The 17,550-nt window shown below is 40.9% G+C and overlaps 1 protein-coding gene across 1 annotated transcript in view; it reads right to left on the minus strand.

The window, feature by feature from the left end:
* Positions 1–2,023: 2,023 nt before the first annotated feature.
* LOC117393635 (vacuolar protein sorting-associated protein 52 homolog) overlaps positions 2,024–17,550 on the minus strand; it is a 37,715-nt gene continuing 22,188 nt past the window's right edge. Inside the window, exons 11-20 of the mRNA XM_033991628.2 lie at positions 16,455–16,588; positions 15,391–15,546; positions 14,774–14,892; positions 13,393–13,516; positions 12,126–12,221; positions 11,518–11,625; positions 10,839–10,904; positions 9,738–9,849; positions 9,155–9,273; positions 2,024–2,356 (exon numbers count right to left, since the gene is read on the minus strand). Of these exons, the coding sequence (XP_033847519.1) occupies positions 2,210–2,356; positions 9,155–9,273; positions 9,738–9,849; positions 10,839–10,904; positions 11,518–11,625; positions 12,126–12,221; positions 13,393–13,516; positions 14,774–14,892; positions 15,391–15,546; positions 16,455–16,588 (1,181 nt within the window). The 3' untranslated portion in view covers positions 2,024–2,209. The remainder of the gene's footprint in view (positions 2,357–9,154; positions 9,274–9,737; positions 9,850–10,838; positions 10,905–11,517; positions 11,626–12,125; positions 12,222–13,392; positions 13,517–14,773; positions 14,893–15,390; positions 15,547–16,454; positions 16,589–17,550) is intronic.

Here is a 17,550-nt window from a genome sequence, read left to right on the forward strand (position 1 = left end):
AGGAACTGCGTGCGTAATGCGTGCAAATTTTACGCACTGTTGTTTTGCGTTCTAAACATGACGATGCAGACAAAACAAAGGAAGTACGCGATCAAGGACATTGTGGATGTTTGTACAAGTTAAACTAGAGGCATCTCGGACCCGGAGCGGTTCGTGGCAAAGAGTGAGGATGGCGTTTGGACTCAGGAGTAGAGGACCTTATTTTTGATGGACTGGATGCTGTTCTTGATCAGTAAGCGTGGTTTATTCTGCTATTGACATAATTGTACGTAAAATATATTGTGTGTAATCGTTAGCCGTGCTTCTGTGCACATAGAGCTCATTTGAACCACGCGCTCTGTCACATTTGTTTTCAGCTGTATGAATTACACTTTTGTCTATTGTTTGAAAGGTGTTGTGTTATTCTGCATTTTGCATTATTTTGGGTAAATATAAGATGTGCACACATTAGCATCTCATCTGTGCATGGGTGAGGTTATAGGTATAAAACCATGTGCTGCTGCTAGCAAGCAATTCAATTGTTTATTTCACATGGTGTGTTACTTGGATATTTTCAGCTCAAGTTCGTCAAACGATGCAAGATTGTTGTGTCGTAAATGTGCGTGTAAGTTTGTGCAAGTTGCTGGTGTTTGACCTTGGAGCCGTATCTTTTTTCCTTCAGACTCTGCAGATCGATGGCTCATCTTGTTGGTCTTGTTTTTCAAATCCATAATAATTCCACACATCAGACTTCACCTTCTTGAGTGGAGGATATAAATGTGTGGAGTCACTAGGATTCAGATTCACTGCCCACGAAGGTGGGCAGTGGAGGTGAAGAACCATCCCCAAATCAGAATAGACACAGAAGTGTAACAGAGTTAAAAATGCACTTATTATTTTCTGTTTGTGTATTATGTTTCTTTTGATTTTATATGTGAATTTTATCATTTTGACGTTTTATTTTGAAAAACCGGAAGTGCACAGTGCTCCCTTGTATTTTATTTTGTTAGCTTCCCTTCCACTTTCAGTCGCACGTTGGAGACTGCAGAGGGTAAGTTCTATTGCTGTTGAAAATGTTTTATGAGAATAATTTAACATTAGCAACAATACAAGAACACCTGTTAATTAGACAATATTTTCACATGCAATTAATGTATTTTGAAATGCTAATTCTAAATTTTGTAACTTTAATTTGGATTGTAAAATTTTGCTGTTAGCTTGTATTGTAACATGATACTTACACTGCGAAAATGAGGCGCCATCTCATGGTGTGTTCTCATTATTATAGGAGTCAATGTGAAGACATATTAACGTGTGTCTATGTCTGTCACAGGTATGGTTGATTTTAATTTTTTTTATGTTTGTAAAATAGTAACTGGTGCATTTTTTTCTAACATTATGTATTCCACTACCACACATTTAAATTCAAAATAATTTTGTTGTTCAACTCGCAGTCGCATGTTGGAAACTGAGGAGAGTCAATGTGAAGACATATTAACGTGACAGAGCGCCCCTTGTGGACACACACCAGAACTAACATCTAAACATTATATCGGAACCAGAAACATGAGGCAGTCTGGTGCCGTAAGGCCATTAGACTTGTGTGCGATGATCACGATTAAAAAATGGCACAAACGATTAATTGCAGACCTTTTTTATCGCGATATTATCGTACATCGTCCCATCCCTAGTTTACACTAGCTTTAACCTCATCTCAGCAAAGATGGAATTGGATGGTCGATAAAATCCAAATTGTATCTGAATTACTAAACATTTTTGTGAAGAAAACATTTGTAATGTTTGTGTGACATCAGTGTCTGAAAAGAGGTTTATGTTGGAATCATGGAGTCAGTCTTTAAAAATGCAATAAATAATAGCAATAGTAACTTTTCTGGATGGTATGCTGCGTGTCACCTGCTTGTCTCCAAGAAGATGTTACTGCTTTGCCTAGAATGTTAAGTGTGTTCACTTAAGAATGCATTTTTTTAAAAGTACATTTTATTAATTAACAGCAGAATCCCCACAAGAAAAGTGACAGAATGCATCTTTAAGTCTCTTTCTCTTTCCGCCTCATTCTCTCTCTCCCCAGTTTGGTTTAGTTTTAGGCCGGGCCCTGGTTTAAGGTTAAGATAATCCTTTATTGTCCGCCATAGAAGATTTTTTTTCTTGCGCCTCTCCTCTCCATCTCTTCTCCGTCTTTTCTCCGTCTCCAGCGTTCCTTTGGCTCAGCTCAGAAGTTGGGCTTGTGCTTCTTGACCTCGACCATGAGGTGGTGCAGGTTGATGAGTTCGGAGCGGACGGTCAAAGCTCTGAAAGTGGGCTGGTTCAGGATCTTATGGAAGCCGTGGTAGTACTGGATCAGCTGGGTCAGAGCACCCTGGACATACGAAATAGTGACACGTGTTTATTCATACTGTGCTATTTTTAGAATTAACAAATAACAATATCCAAAAAAAGAAAATATGTCACTGGAGAAAAATTTCAGAGTGAAGACGTTTGGCTGCCCATTGTCAAAGTCGAGGCCTGTCTCACATCTTCAGGAAGACTGTTCCAGGTTTTAGCTGCATAAAACTCAAACACTGATTGTTCATGTTTAGTCCTGACTCTGGGACCAGCAGGAGGCTGGACTAAACCAGGACTAAACCAGGGCTAAACCAGGACTAAACCAGGACTAAACCAGCGATAAACCAGGACTAAAATAGAGATAAACAAGGACTAAACTAGAGATAAACCAAGACTAAACTAGAGATAAACCAGGGCTAAACCAGGACTAAACCAGCGATAAACCAAGACAAAACCAGGGCTAAACCAGGACTAAACCAGGGCTAAACCAGGACTAAACCAGAGATAAACCAGGACTAAGCTAGAGATAAACCAGGACTAAACCAAGACTAAGCCAGAGCTAAACCAGGACTAAGCCAGAGCTAAACCAGGACTAAACTAGAGAGAAACCAGGACTAAACCAGGTCTAAACCAGGACTAAACTAGGACTAAACTAGAGATAAACCAGGACTAAACTAGAGATAAACCAGGACTAAACTAGAGATAAACCAGGGCTAAACCAGGACTAAGCCAGGACTAAACCAGCGATAAACCAGGACTAAAATAGAGATAAACAAGGACTAAACTAGAGATAAACCAAGACTAAACCAGGACTAAACTAGAGATAAACCAGGACTAAACCAGGGCTAAACCAGGACTAAACCAGGGCTAAACCAGGACTAAACCAGAGATAAACCAGGACTAAACTAGAGATAAACCAGGACTAAACCAGAGATAAAACAGGACTAAACTAAAGATAAACCAGGACTAAACCAGAGATAAACCAGGACTAAACCAGAGATAAACCAGGACTAAACCAGGGCTAAACCAGGACTAAACCAGAGAGAAACCAGGATTAAACTAGAGATAAACCAGGACTAAACTAGAGATAAACCAGGACTAAACCAGGGCTAAACCAGGGCTAAACCAGGAATAAACCAGAGATAAACCAAAGATAAACCAGGACTAAACTAGAGATAAACCAGGACTAAACTAGAGATAAACCAGGATTAAACCAGAGATAAACCAGGACTAAACCAGAGATAAACCAGGACTAAACCAGAGATAAACCAGGACAAAAACTAGAGATAAACCAGGACTAAACTAGAGATAAACCAGGACTAAACTAGAGATAAACCAGGACTAAACCAGGGCTAAACCGGGACTAAACCAGGACTAAACCAAGACTAAGCCAGAGCTAAACCAGGACTAAACTAGAGATAAACCAGAACTAAACCAGGGCTAAACCAGGACTAAACCAGGGCTAAACCAGGACTAAACCAGAGATAAACCAGGACTAAACTAGAGATAAACCAGGACTAAACCAGAGATAAAACAGGACTAAACTAAAGATAAACCAGGACTAAACCAGAGATAAACCAGGACTAAACCAGGGCTAAACCGGGACTAAACCAGGACTAAACCAAGACTAAGCCAGAGCTAAACCAGGACTAAACTAGAGATAAACCAGGACTAAACCAGGGCTAAACCAGGACTAAACCAGGGCTAAACCAGGACTAAACCAGAGATAAACCAGGACTAAACTAGAGATAAACCAGGACTAAACCAGAGATAAAACAGGACTAAACTAAAGATAAACCAGGACTAAACCAGAGATAAACCAGGACTAAACCAGAGATAAACCAGGACTAAACCAGGGCTAAACCAGGACTAAACCAGAGAGAAACCAGGATTAAACTAGAGATAAACCAGGACTAAACTAGAGATAAACCAGGGCTAAACCAGGAATAAACCAGAGATAAACCAAAGATAAACCGGGACTAAACTAGAGATAAACCAGGACTAAACCAGGGCTAAACCAGGACTAAACCAGGACTAAACCAAGACTAATCCAGAGCTAAACCAGGACTAAGCCAGAGCTAAACCAGGACTAAGCCAGAGCTAAACCAGGACTAAACCAGAGATAAACCAGGACTAAACTAGAGATAAAACAGGACTAATCCAGGGCTAAACCAGGACTAAGCCAGGACTAAGCCAGCGCTAAACCAGGACTAAACTAGAGATAAACCAGGACTAAACTAGAGATAAACCAGGATTAAACCAGAGATAAACCAGGACTAAACCAGAGATAAACCAGGACTAAACCAGAGATAAACCAGGACAAAAACTAGAGATAAACCAGGACTAAACTAGAGATAAACCAGGACTAAACTAGGGCTAAACTAGAGATAAACCAGGACTAAACCAGGGCTAAACCAGGACTAAACCAGGACTAAACCAAGACTAAGCCAGAGCTAAACCAGGACTAAGCCAGAGCTAAACCAGGACTAAACTAGAGATAAACCAGGGCTAAACCAGGACTAAACAAGACTAAGCCAGAGATAAACCAGGACTAAAATAGAGAGAAACCAGGAGTAAACCAGAACAAAACCAGGATTAAGCCAGAGCTGCTAGACCAGGACTAAGCCAGGACTAAACCAGGACTAAATCAGGACTAAACCAGGGCTAAACCAGGACTAAGCCAGAGCTAAACCAGGACTAAACCAGGACTAAACTAGAGAGAAAGCAGAACTAAGCCAGAGCTAAACCAGGACTAAAATAGAGAGAAACCAGGAGTAAACCAGGGCTAAACCAGAGCTAAACCAGAGATAAACCAGGACTAAACCAGGACTAAACTAGAGATAAAACAGGACTAAACCAGGGCTAAACCAGGGCTAAACCAGGACTAAGCCAGGACTAAGCCAGTGCTAAACCAGGACTAAACTAGAGATAAACCAGGACTAAACTAGAGATAAACCAGGACTAAACCAGAGATAAACCAGGACTAAACCAGAGATAAACCAGGACTAAACCAGGGCTAAACCAGGACTAAACCAGAGAGAAACCAGGATTAAACTAGAGATAAACCAGGACTAAACTAGAGATAAACCAGGACTAAACCAGGGCTAAACCAGGAATAAACCAGAGATAAACCAAAGATAAACCAGGACTAAACTAGAGATAAACCAGGACTAAACCAGGGCTAAACCAGGACTAAACCAGGACTAAACCAAGACTAATCCAGAGCTAAACCAGGACTAAGCCAGAGCTAAACCAGGACTAAGCCAGAGCTAAACCAGGACTAAACCAGAGATAAACCAGGACTAAACTAGAGATAAAACAGGACTAATCCAGGGCTAAACCAGGACTAAGCCAGGACTAAGCCAGCGCTAAACCAGGACTAAACTAGAGATAAACCAGGACTAAACTAGAGATAAACCAGGATTAAACCAGAGATAAACCAGGACTAAACCAGAGATAAACCAGGACTAAACCAGAGATAAACCAGGACAAAAACTAGAGATAAACCAGGACTAAACTAGAGATAAACCAGGACTAAACTAGGGCTAAACTAGAGATAAACCAGGACTAAACCAGGGCTAAACCGGGACTAAACCAGGACTAAACCAAGACTAAGCCAGAGCTAAACCAGGACTAAGCCAGAGCTAAACCAGGACTAAACTAGAGATAAACCAGGGCTAAACCAGGACTAAACAAGACTAAGCCAGAGATAAACCAGGACTAAGCCAGAGCTAAACCAGGACTAAAATAGAGAGAAACCAGGAGTAAACCAGAACTAAACCAGGATTAAGCCAGAGCTGCTAGACCAGGACTAAGCCAGGACTAAACCAGGACTAAATCAGGACTAAACCAGGGCTAAACCAGGACTAAGCCAGAGCTAAACCAGGACTAAACCAGGACTAAACTAGAGAGAAAGCAGAACTAAGCCAGAGCTAAACCAGGACTAAAATAGAGAGAAACCAGGAGTAAACCAGGGCTAAACCAGAGCTAAACCAGAGATAAACCAGGACTAAACCAGGACTAAACTAGAGATAAAACAGGACTAAACCAGGGCTAAACCAGGGCTAAACCAGGACTAAGCCAGGACTAAGCCAGTGCTAAACCAGGACTAAACTAGAGATAAACCAGGACTAAACTAGAGATAAACCAGGACTAAACCAGAGATAAACCAGGACTAAACCAGAGATAAACCAGGACTAAACTAGAGATAAACCAGGACTAAACTAGAGATAAACCAGGACTAAACCAGGACTAAGCCAGAGCTAAACCAGGACTAAAACAGAGAGAAACCAGGACTAAACCAGGGCTAAACCAGGACTAAGCCAGAACTAAACCAGGACTAACCCAGAGCTAAACCAGGACTAAACCAGGACTAAGCAAGGACTAAATCAGGACTAAACCAGAGCTAAACCAGGACTAAACTAGAGAGAAACCAGGACTAAGCCAGGTCTAAGCCAGAACTAAACCAGGACTAAGCCAGAGCTAAACCAGGATTAAGCCAGAGCTAGACCAGGACTAAACCAGGACTAAACTAGAGAGAAAGCAGGAGTAAAACAGAGCTAAACCAGGACTAAGCCAGAGCTAAACCAGGACTAAGCCAGGACTAAACCAGAACTAAACCAGGACTAAGCCAGAGCTAAGCCAGAGCTAAACCAGGACTAAGCCAGGACTAAGCCAGGACTAAGCCAGAACTAAACCAGGACTAAGCCAGAGCTAAACCAGGACTAAATTAGGACTAAACCAGAGCCAACTAGGATTAAACTAGGACTAAAACAGGACTAATCCAGGGCTAAACCAGAGCTAAACCGGGACTAAACTGGGACTCCAGCTGGAGTCCATTAGGAGTGTGAGATGGTTGATGTGGGAGATGTTCTTTGGTGCTGGTCCATGGGGAGACTTGTTCACACAGAGCTGCTTTAAAGTCTCTGAGCCACAGGAGCCACAGGACACATGTGTGAAGTACTTCCTGGTTCTAGACCTGAGCACAGGACACATGTGTGAAGTACTTCCTGGTTCTAGACCTGAGCACAGGACACATGTGTGAAGTACTTCCTGGTTCTAGACCTGAGCACAGGACACATGTGTGAAGTACTTCCTGGTTCTAGTCCTGACCCGAGCAGCAGTGTTCTGGATGTTCTGTTCTGTGGTTCGTTTGGAGAGTCCAGTGATCAGGACGTTACAGTCGTCTAACCTACTGGACACAAATGCAGGATAAGTCTCTCTAACTCTGGTCAAAAAAAAGAGAAGCATGGATGAGAAGCCAAACATCTTTAGTATAAAGCTTTGTCCAGTGACAGAATTTTCCTTTACTCTAAATATAAAAAGTGTAACATTAAGTGTATTTGTGGCTAGAACAACTGAGGAAAAACACACAATGCAGATCTGCTAGGTACAAGTGCAAAAAAACTAAACAACTGTTCAAAGACCGCATAGTAACTGGTTATTTTAATTATGCTGTTGTAGTATGAGGCCCATGGGTTCTGCAGTGTCTTTGCTGTTCCTGTACTGCACTTTTCTGGACTGACATGTCTAATGTTTTTCTTGGGATCTGCTGTAGCCACTCCTCCAGTTTGAAGGTCAGTAGGTAGTCCAGATGACCACCTTTGAAATCTTTTCTCTCTTGGATGGGTTCTGGACGACTGGGCTACAGATCAGATTTTACCAGCCCTCATCGTTACATCATAGATGATTGTGACATCATCTGAAACCCAGCAATGGAGTCGTTATAGTGGCAAGTATCAAAACATTGCAACAAAAACAACGGAGGATATTTAATGCTGGCTGCATTGTGTTTTAGCTAACAACAACTTCAACAATGGGTAAGCTAAAAGCTGCTAATGTTAGCCCTAAATGGTGTGTGAACCAATGACGTGTAGTGAGGGGAGGCAGGTGAGACCGTGCCTCACCTGTCATCACAGAGAAAAAATAAATGAAATGGTTATATTTATCCAATGATCTGTATTATAAAGTTAATTTCTATTTAACTTTGAAATCTTATTTTTTTAATAAAAAAATCACAGAATTTTTACTTTTACCATTCAAATACCATGAAGAGACGCGCGGAGAGGCACCGGCCGTTTGTGCCTCACATGGACTGACTGTGCTGTGCTCAGCAGTGATAGCTGCTGTTTTAAGGCTGTGAAAAGGCAACAGGTGAGGCCCGCAGTCCCCTGGCCTCATGGTAGGAGGCGCCTGTGAGCCCAGGTTTTCTTGCAACTCCTGGGCAGCAGAATAGTGACAGCAAGCTACAATTTAGAGTTAGCAAGTCAAGTTTAGCAATCCATTCACTTTTTTCCTCTTTAAATGGAGGAACATTACATATTAAAGCTCAAGCCGTTTTCTAAACTGAACTTTTGGTCGAAGCAGGAGGTTATAATTAAAGGAAGACCAACACTGGAGCTAAAGGGTTTGCTCCAGACTATAAAAGACTCGCTCTTTTCAAACAGAGTGCTACAAAATAGTAAGAAATTCAATGACTTTAATCCACAGGGAATCAGAATAAGGATAAAAAACAATACAAAACCAGCTTGCTTTTTATTTCATACTAATAGAGCTGTGGACTTAGGAACTTTTATTTTGAAATTCTTTTTCATTCCGGCCCCAATTCACTTACTGGGAGAGAAATTGGCCCAGGGCCAGGTTTACTTGCTGACACCTGGTTTACATGTTTGTAAATCTGACTGTGATGACATCAGTGCGTCACCAGCCATGACCCTCGCCGCACGTCACTGGTGTGAACATAGTCATGGTTTAACAGTAAATAGCATTTGGGGGTGAGTTCCTTGCCCAAGGACACAGATCCTTGGTCGAGGAGCAGAGGTGGAGTACTGGCCTGGATGATGCTGGTGCCATTCTTGAAGTTGGTAAAGGACCTCATGACCTCCTGACTCATGGCCTCCACCGACTGTTTCCAGGTGGAGGAGAACCCCCGCACCAGCTGGGTGATCCGGGCTGCACACAGCAACACGACACGTCAGTGTACACTCGAACACAACATGTCACAGTGTACACTCCAACACAACACGTCACAGTGTATACTCGAACACAACACGTCACAATGTACACTCGAACACAACACGTCACAGTGTACACTCGAACACAACACCATCACAACGAACATAACACGTCACAATCTACACTGGACCAAAGAAAGAATGAGTGACCTGTGTACTTTAAATCAAAAACATTCACTGGCCAAACTCATTTGAAACATTTTTTTTTTTTTTTTTTTTTTTAAATCAAGCAATCTCTTTAATTCATCCACCAGATGGCGCTATTACACAGTAGAGCATTCCATGCAACAACATCACCATGGAGAAAAGCAAGTGACAGGAATGTTCCATAATGCAGAGCTTTAGAATGGAGTTTATATTTAATTATTCACAGCAGATGAGAAAGACTTGAATGTGTCTGACCCTCATCATTCTTGAGTCGGTCCAGCTGCCCTTTCTCCATCAGCACCTCGGCCTCCTTCACAAAAGAGATCATCCCCCCGAATGGAGCCGACAGGATCTCCTCAATGAACTCCTGCAAAACCAGCACACAGAACATATGAAGAACTACCCGGAAGTTCAGGATTGTAGAGACAGACAAGGTGATAACAGCAATGCACTCATTTTGGCTAAGTTTAAAGGCCCCATATTATTAAAACAGAAGGAGGCCCAGACCTTCTGCCCCAGACCTCCTCCTTATGGTACAACAAAGAACTGTCACTCAAACAAAAAAACATATCATCCAAACAGAGCACTCCGCTCTCAAAATGCTGAACTGGTGGTTCTAGAGTGTCTAAAATCCAAGCTCCTGTTTATGAAATCAGCTCCTGTCCATGTTAAAGAGGCTCCACAGTCTCTACATTTAAGACCAGGCTTAAAACGTTTGAATGAGCTCATGGCCAGGACAGTTAGGAGCAGAAATAAAATCTGCAGTTTTAGTTAAGCTGCCTGAGGAGCAGCTTTCGAGGAAGTATGTTAATCTGAGGACTATCCTCTGTTTCCTCTGGGGAGTGCAAGTGTTTCAGATGCCCTCCCGCTGACCGCCCGGAGATAGTTCTCCATTTACTTGTTTTCTATTGATTAACTTGTTTGTCTGTTTCTGTTTCATTGTTGATTTTCTAACTTTCTGTTGAATAAAGCACTTCTCATGTTCAGCTCTAAGAGGTGACTGCTGCTGTGATTTTGGGCTTTACAAAAATAAATTTTATTTAATGGACAAAGATTAAATTATTGTACATTTTAGTCATTGTGAAATTTATCCCAAAATGTTCAATTCCTGTTCCCAAACTGTAGGCCTGACCTGAAATGCCTGAAAGGCCTGAAACGCCTAAAATGCCTGCATGAATCACTAAAATATAATTCAGTGTAAACTATTGATGACGTACAAACATTAGAACAAGTTTAAAGACTAACTAAGTCCATTTAACATAATAATGTTGCATTTAAATCAACTATGTATTTTCTGAGATGCTTTAAGCCAAACCTTGGACTCGACTACATTTCCCATCATACCTCGGTGCTCACCTGTGTTCTGGCCAAAAGCAGCTGCTGAAAGCCCTCCACCTCTTTGCTGTCGTCTGCTGCCCTCTCCTGGAAGAATACAGTATAACAGTAAAAGCAGCAGCAGGTGTATACTGCTCTGCGGCTTTTGTAGTAATAGTAGTACCAATGCGTAATCCCTCAGTCGTCCAGGTCTGATCCAAAGTAAAAGCCCAAAGTAAAATCTGTCAACTGGACACAAAGTTGTAGGAGTGAAGACGTTTTGGATGAGCAGCGAAATATCTTCACTCCCACAACTTTGTGTCCAGTTGACATATTTTACTTTGGACTTTTACTATAGTAGTAGCAATTGTAGTAGTAGTAGTAGTAGTAGTAATAGCAGCAGCAGTAAAATGTTGAAGCCTGACCATTAGCACACTGAGCATCATGTCATAACTGTAGAAGTAGTAGAAGTAGTAGTAGTATTAGCATTAGCACTAGCAGTAGTATTAGTAGTAGCATTTGCACTAGCAGTAGTATTAGTAGTAGCATTTGCACTAGCAGTAGTATTAGTAGTAGTAGCATTAGCACTAGCAGTAGCATTAGCATTAGCACTAGCAGTAGTAGTAGTAGTAATAGCATTAGCACTAGCAGTAGCATTAGCATTAGCACTAGCAGTAGTAGTAGTAGTAATAGCATTAGCACTAGCATGTTGAAGCCTGACCATTAGCACACTGAGCATCATGTCATAATTGTTGATGAGGAAAATGAGCTGGTCTCGTCTTGAGGGAAACTCTGCAGCCATTTTCAGCACAAAGTTCTCCACCTCCACCTGGAAACACACACACACACACACACACACCAGTTTCTTTAGAAAACTACTGGGGCTGTCCATTTTACAACTTCAGTACATGCAGTAGTGTGGGGCTCTGTTTAGTTCTCCTACATTAACTGCTTGAGGGGCCTGTTTTCCACAGAATAAAGATGATCTTAGTACATATTTATCTGATGCTAAGAAAAAGGCTCGATACTGATTTCTACACCAATATGACAATACAAATTAGACAGAATGCCATTTAGAGACTAATAATCGTCCTTTTCCGTGTCAATTTAGACATGTAGCTACGTGCTCTGATATCACAAGTAGCTGAGTGCTGATCATTTGCCAAATCCATCTCCATCTTTCACGTTTGAATCCTAATAGTCCCAGCTGCCTCCATTCTGGACATGAGACGGTATTTGTTAACAAACTGTTAAAGTTTTTATAGAGGCTTTTTCCGATCCTTTGAATCCAAGTGTGTGACACACGGCTCAGGCCCACAGAAGAATTACCTGAAGCTGTCCCAGCAGGGCGATCGTCCTCTCGTTGGGGAAGGTCTGGTTGATGCTGACGATGGCAGAGGAGAACTCAGCATAACGACGTGTAATCTGAGAAAACACACACGAGATTACACCCACGAGATTACACCTATGAGATTACACCTATGAGATTACACACACAAAATTACTCTCACAAGATTACACACACGAGATTACACATACAAAATTACACCCAAGAGATTACACACACGAAATTGCTCCCACGAGATTACACACACGAGATTACACCCATTAGATTACACACACGACACGAGATTACACACACAATATTACACCACTGTCATTCATCCTAAAAAGGACAGTACTCAGGTTTACTCAAGTGCATTTACTTCAGTCTTCAGTACATAATAAAATACTGCTTGAGTACTATTCCAATGAGGTTCATCTGGTTTTAAGTTGATTTATTTTAACTGGTCAGATGCTGACCAGACACGTTTCAACAACAAAACGTGACCACTTTGAGGCACTAGTGAGCAGTCCAAACTGTCAGGGGTGAAAACAAACTAAACCTTGATCTGGAAAAAAAAATCTATTCAAATTAAATACATTTTTTTTAAAGTAGTTTGAGCAGTTTTCAGATATTATATTTGTACTCCTACTGGAATAGTATTAGTTAGTTTTTACTTTTTATATAACTTAAAACTTATAAATGTCACAGCCAGACAGCTTCTCTTACGCTCCTACTGTAGTTGTAATTACTCCAAATATATTTTTACAGTCTGAGTAACTGATTGTTGTTTTGTGGCACAGTGGCTGAGTGAGACGCACTCTCGCCTCACAGCAAAAGACCCAGTTGCTACGCTTCTGTGCAGTGTTTGCATGTTCTCTCTGTGGTTGTTTTTCCTCTGGAGACTTCGGTTTCGCCCATTAAATTAAAAAAATGCACAATAGGTACAATCCTCCATCTAAAATGGAACCAGGAGGAAGCAACGCCATTGGAAGATGGATGAAATGTAGAGAAATATTTCACTACAAGGAAAATAAAGTGCATTTTGTACTACTACATGAGTAATATTATTCTGAAGTAATAGTATTCTTATTTGAGTTAAAATGGATAATGTGCCGATGTCCTGGGAGAAACTGCAGTCTCATAGATGTGGAGATCTGGTTCAAAACTGGGACAAAATGACATGTAACATAAGGAAACGAGGTGATAGGGAGTGTATATAGTGTTAGGGGAGTGTATATATTGTGTACTAGTACTCTGAGCAGTACGTACATAGTGCGGCCGTGTGTCCAGGAGCCCCAGTCTCTGAGGGTCTGTACTTCTGATGCTGTGAATGTTCATCTCCAGAATGAGCTCAAAGCGAGGCCAAAGCAGCTCCAGCACAGCCTCCCAGTACCTGCACACACACACACACACACACACACACACGTTAGCATGCCGTCTTGTAAGGGCTGCCTCACCGCAGATCTGACTTGTTCTCATTTTTAAGTCTTCAGGTTTTGTCCCTTTAAATTTGAACAGAACTAGTTCATTTTAAATGGTTTGCGTCATCCAGGAGCTTTTTTTCCTCAGCGCGGCGTTTTTTCCTCAGCGCGGCGTTTTGCAGCGACGGTAAAGCTCATAAGTATCGCGCTGTTACGGGGAACGACCCTCTTGTGACGTAACCTGCAAATTCTGTTGGTGAGTCCTCGATCTCGATTCGCCGATTCAATGTACGCTGGGACTCTAGTTGGCCGTTGCCATCTTACAACTGCACCGATCCTAGGAGTTCCATCTGATGCGGCGTGTCCAATAAAACAGCTGGTGTAACGGCGCTCGGGGCGGTTGATCCGTTGTGTGTAAATTGTTTCGTGGCTGACTGCCTTGACTTGTGTTTTTTCAGACACTTTGTTCTTGTTATTACAAACGCTGTGTAACTTAAAAACTGTTTGTAATTAGTTCAAGTTCAGTTTAGTTAATTCACTTTTTTATTTGTTAATTAATCCTTTGTAAAATATTATTTAAAAACTCTGTATTATTTTAAAAACTGTATTATTTATCTGTATTATTTAAAAACTCCGTAGCTGAGCCGTGACACTAACTGTACTTTTATCGCACAAAAACACTTTTTATAATTAGACTGTATGCAGCAGACTTATTTTGACCTCAAGATCATCTTTTATAAAATATCTGTCCTAAGGCAAGACCATGAATCTATTAAAATAATGAATCAATTAAAATCTTGCTGTTTGCTCTCTTGCTGTTTCGCTAATCTCTAAACTCTAAAGGCTGTTTCGCTAAAGGATAAACTCGCGACAGGTGCCATTGAGCACGGCTCATTCATTTCAATGGGCGGCCATGTTTAAGCCCGGGGCTCGACACATTTACCTCAAATATATAGGGGCAAAAATCAGGTACACAGTCTTGATGCCAAACTGTGTCACATTCAAAATAAAGCAACTGCCATAGTGACAAGCAGGTCACCGGGAAAATGTGTGATAGTACTGTTCTGTGGTGTATTTATAGTAGAACTTTAGTTAGTCCTGCAGACGAGCGCTGATGCTCACAGGGATGGGCAGGGATGTTCCTCTTGTTCTGTTCTGTGTTTGATAGAACTCTTCTGTGTTTATTAGAACTGTGCTGTGGTGTGTTATAGTAGATCTTTAGTACTCACTTGTCCAGGGCAGGGATGTTCCTCTTGGCAGTGATGGCTCTGAAGCGCAGAATGATGTGGATACAGAGGAAGATGGCGATGCTGTCATAGCAGTCAGACACATACGTGGACATGCTTTTCTAAGAACAAACAAAACAGAGGGTCAAACCACGACACAACATGCACACACAGTATGCAACACTCAAGGACGAGGGCAACTGAAAAATAGATTTACTATTGTACATCCGGTCTCTAGGGTTAAGGGTCAGGCAGAGGAAAGAGTTGTGTAAAAATACAACAATCTAACAGTGTAATCCTACATACAGGGGGCAAAGTATTATTGCAGTAATACTATCTGAATACTGCCAAAAAAAACCAAAACAACTGATTTTCATCTTCATCTGCCCGACACACTGTACTTTTGTGACCATATTACATTATGTTATTCACATGAAAACACACAGACTTGAGTAATCGTGCACATTTAGACTCCACCATCTTCAAACGACATCATTCATTATATTATATTGTAATATACAGTCATTTCACTCAACAACTTCATACTTCAACTTCAAAGGCAGCAGTTTTCTGATCTGAAAACATGAAACGTGTAACTAATTAAAAGCAGTGTAGAGTACCAGGAACATGGCCAGTGTTTTTCCCATGATGCAGTTGAACAGGTCGAGGGCGGAGTTTCCAGTGACCATGAAGAAATCACAGAGAAACAGGAATTCACGGCAGCCATTGTCCAGGAGAGCGAAGTGCTGACTCCGGAACAGCGTCTCGTAAGGATACTGGCATAAAAACACAACATGCATCAGTTTAGTCTGGAATAAGAGCAACGTCCAAGAGACAAAAGATCTGGACTGAACGCCCCGTCGTGAGCCACAGTTACGCAACTGCATTTTTGAAAAAGAGGTTTTTAATCTCAATGGGACCTTCCTGGTTAAATAAATATTAAATAAAATAAATAAAACAGCAGAGATTATACGAGACCAATCTCAGCAGAGATTATTACACCTTCAAATGGAGTGAATAAATCATTCACACACATGATCAGCTCTGATTCACACACACGATCACATGATCAGTGAATTCACCTTGTTTTTTCTACAGGTCGTTCTCAAGGCCGTGGCCCAAACTCTGTCACTTTCAATATAGAAATTCAAATATAAAGGACCACCAAAAATCTGACCAGAGATTTCACAAAAATAAAAAAATCTTCCAGTCCAAAATTTGCACATGTAAAGTGTGAACCGTAAAGCTGCACTAAACCAGCCCCATGTGTGAACCTTAAAGCTGCACTAAACCAGTGACTCTGTGGTGTCAGAGCAGGACGATGCTCTGCTCTGTCAAATGAAAGAAAAACACAAAACACGAGACCAGAGTCACGTGTGATGAAAACTGGCTTTTGGGCCAGAATTCATGCTTAAATGTAAAATCTAAAGATCTAAAATTGTATTTATGTTTGAGATTCTGTGTGAGCCATTTTACAAATGTCAATTTTCAATACTGAAGCGCATCAAACGATGGAAAAACAAACTGTACACATATAATGGTCCTCAATAATAGTTTTTTATGGCAGTCCCTTCACTGCATGTTAATCCAAGCCTACACCCATGCACTATTACAGTTTATCATAATGATTATAAACACTTTATCACACAGCCTGTGAGAACATACGGTCCCATGTAGAACCCACCCGGCAGTCTCCTCTCTGGGCCGTGTGTGGGACGAGGATGGGCCCCTCCAGCTCTGCGGGGCTCAGTATCGCCCCCCTCTGGCCCAAAGTGAAGATGGTGTTTCTGCTCTTGAGAGAAGGTTTGGAGAAGAAACCTGCTCTGGAGTCAAGGAGCAGAGCCAAGGAAGGGGTGGAATTAAAAAGGTAAAAAGGGTCATGGATGGCAAAATATATCTCTATAGTTTACTCAGTTATAAGACAGAATTAAAAAATAAAACATAAACTTTACTTTCAATCTAGTACATTAGACAGTTTGGGATTTTTGAGCCACTTCAGAGCAGAACTTTACAGCTGTTACAGGCAGTAAACATGTGATTAAACACTAAACATGTGTGATTAAAAATGCGTGATTAAACACTCAACATGTGTGATTAAACACTCAACATGTGATTAAACACTCAACATGTGATTAAACACTCAACATGTGTGATTAAACACTAAACATGTGATTAAACACTCAACATGTGTGATTAAACAATAAACATGTGTAATTAAATACTAAACATGTGTAATTACACGCTCAACATGTGTGACTAAACACTAAACATGTGTAATTACACACTACACATGTGATTAAACACTAAACATGTGTGACTAAACATGTGTAATTACACACTAAACACGTGTGATTAAACACTAAACATGTGTGATTAAACACTAAACGTGTGATTAAACACTAAACATGTGTGATTACACACTAAACATGTGTAATTACACACTAAACATGTGTGATTAAACATGTGTGATTAAACACTCAACATGTGTGATTAAACACTCAACATGTGTGATTAAACATTAAACATGTGCAATTAAACACTCAACATGTGTGATTAAACACTCAACATGTGTGATTAAACACTAAACACTACACATGTTATTAAACACTAAACGTGTGATTAAACACTAATCATGTGTAATTAAACACTAAACGTGTGATTAAACACTAATCATGTGTGATTAACCACTAAACGTGTGTGATTAACCACTAAACGTGTGTGATTAACTACTAAACACTAAACATGTGTGATTAAACACTAAATGTGTGTGATTAACTACT

The sequence above is a fragment of the Periophthalmus magnuspinnatus genome, unplaced genomic scaffold (genome assembly GCF_009829125.3).
Source record: "Periophthalmus magnuspinnatus isolate fPerMag1 unplaced genomic scaffold, fPerMag1.2.pri scaffold_62_arrow_ctg1, whole genome shotgun sequence".
Classification (NCBI taxonomy): domain Eukaryota; kingdom Metazoa; phylum Chordata; class Actinopteri; order Gobiiformes; family Gobiidae; genus Periophthalmus; species Periophthalmus magnuspinnatus.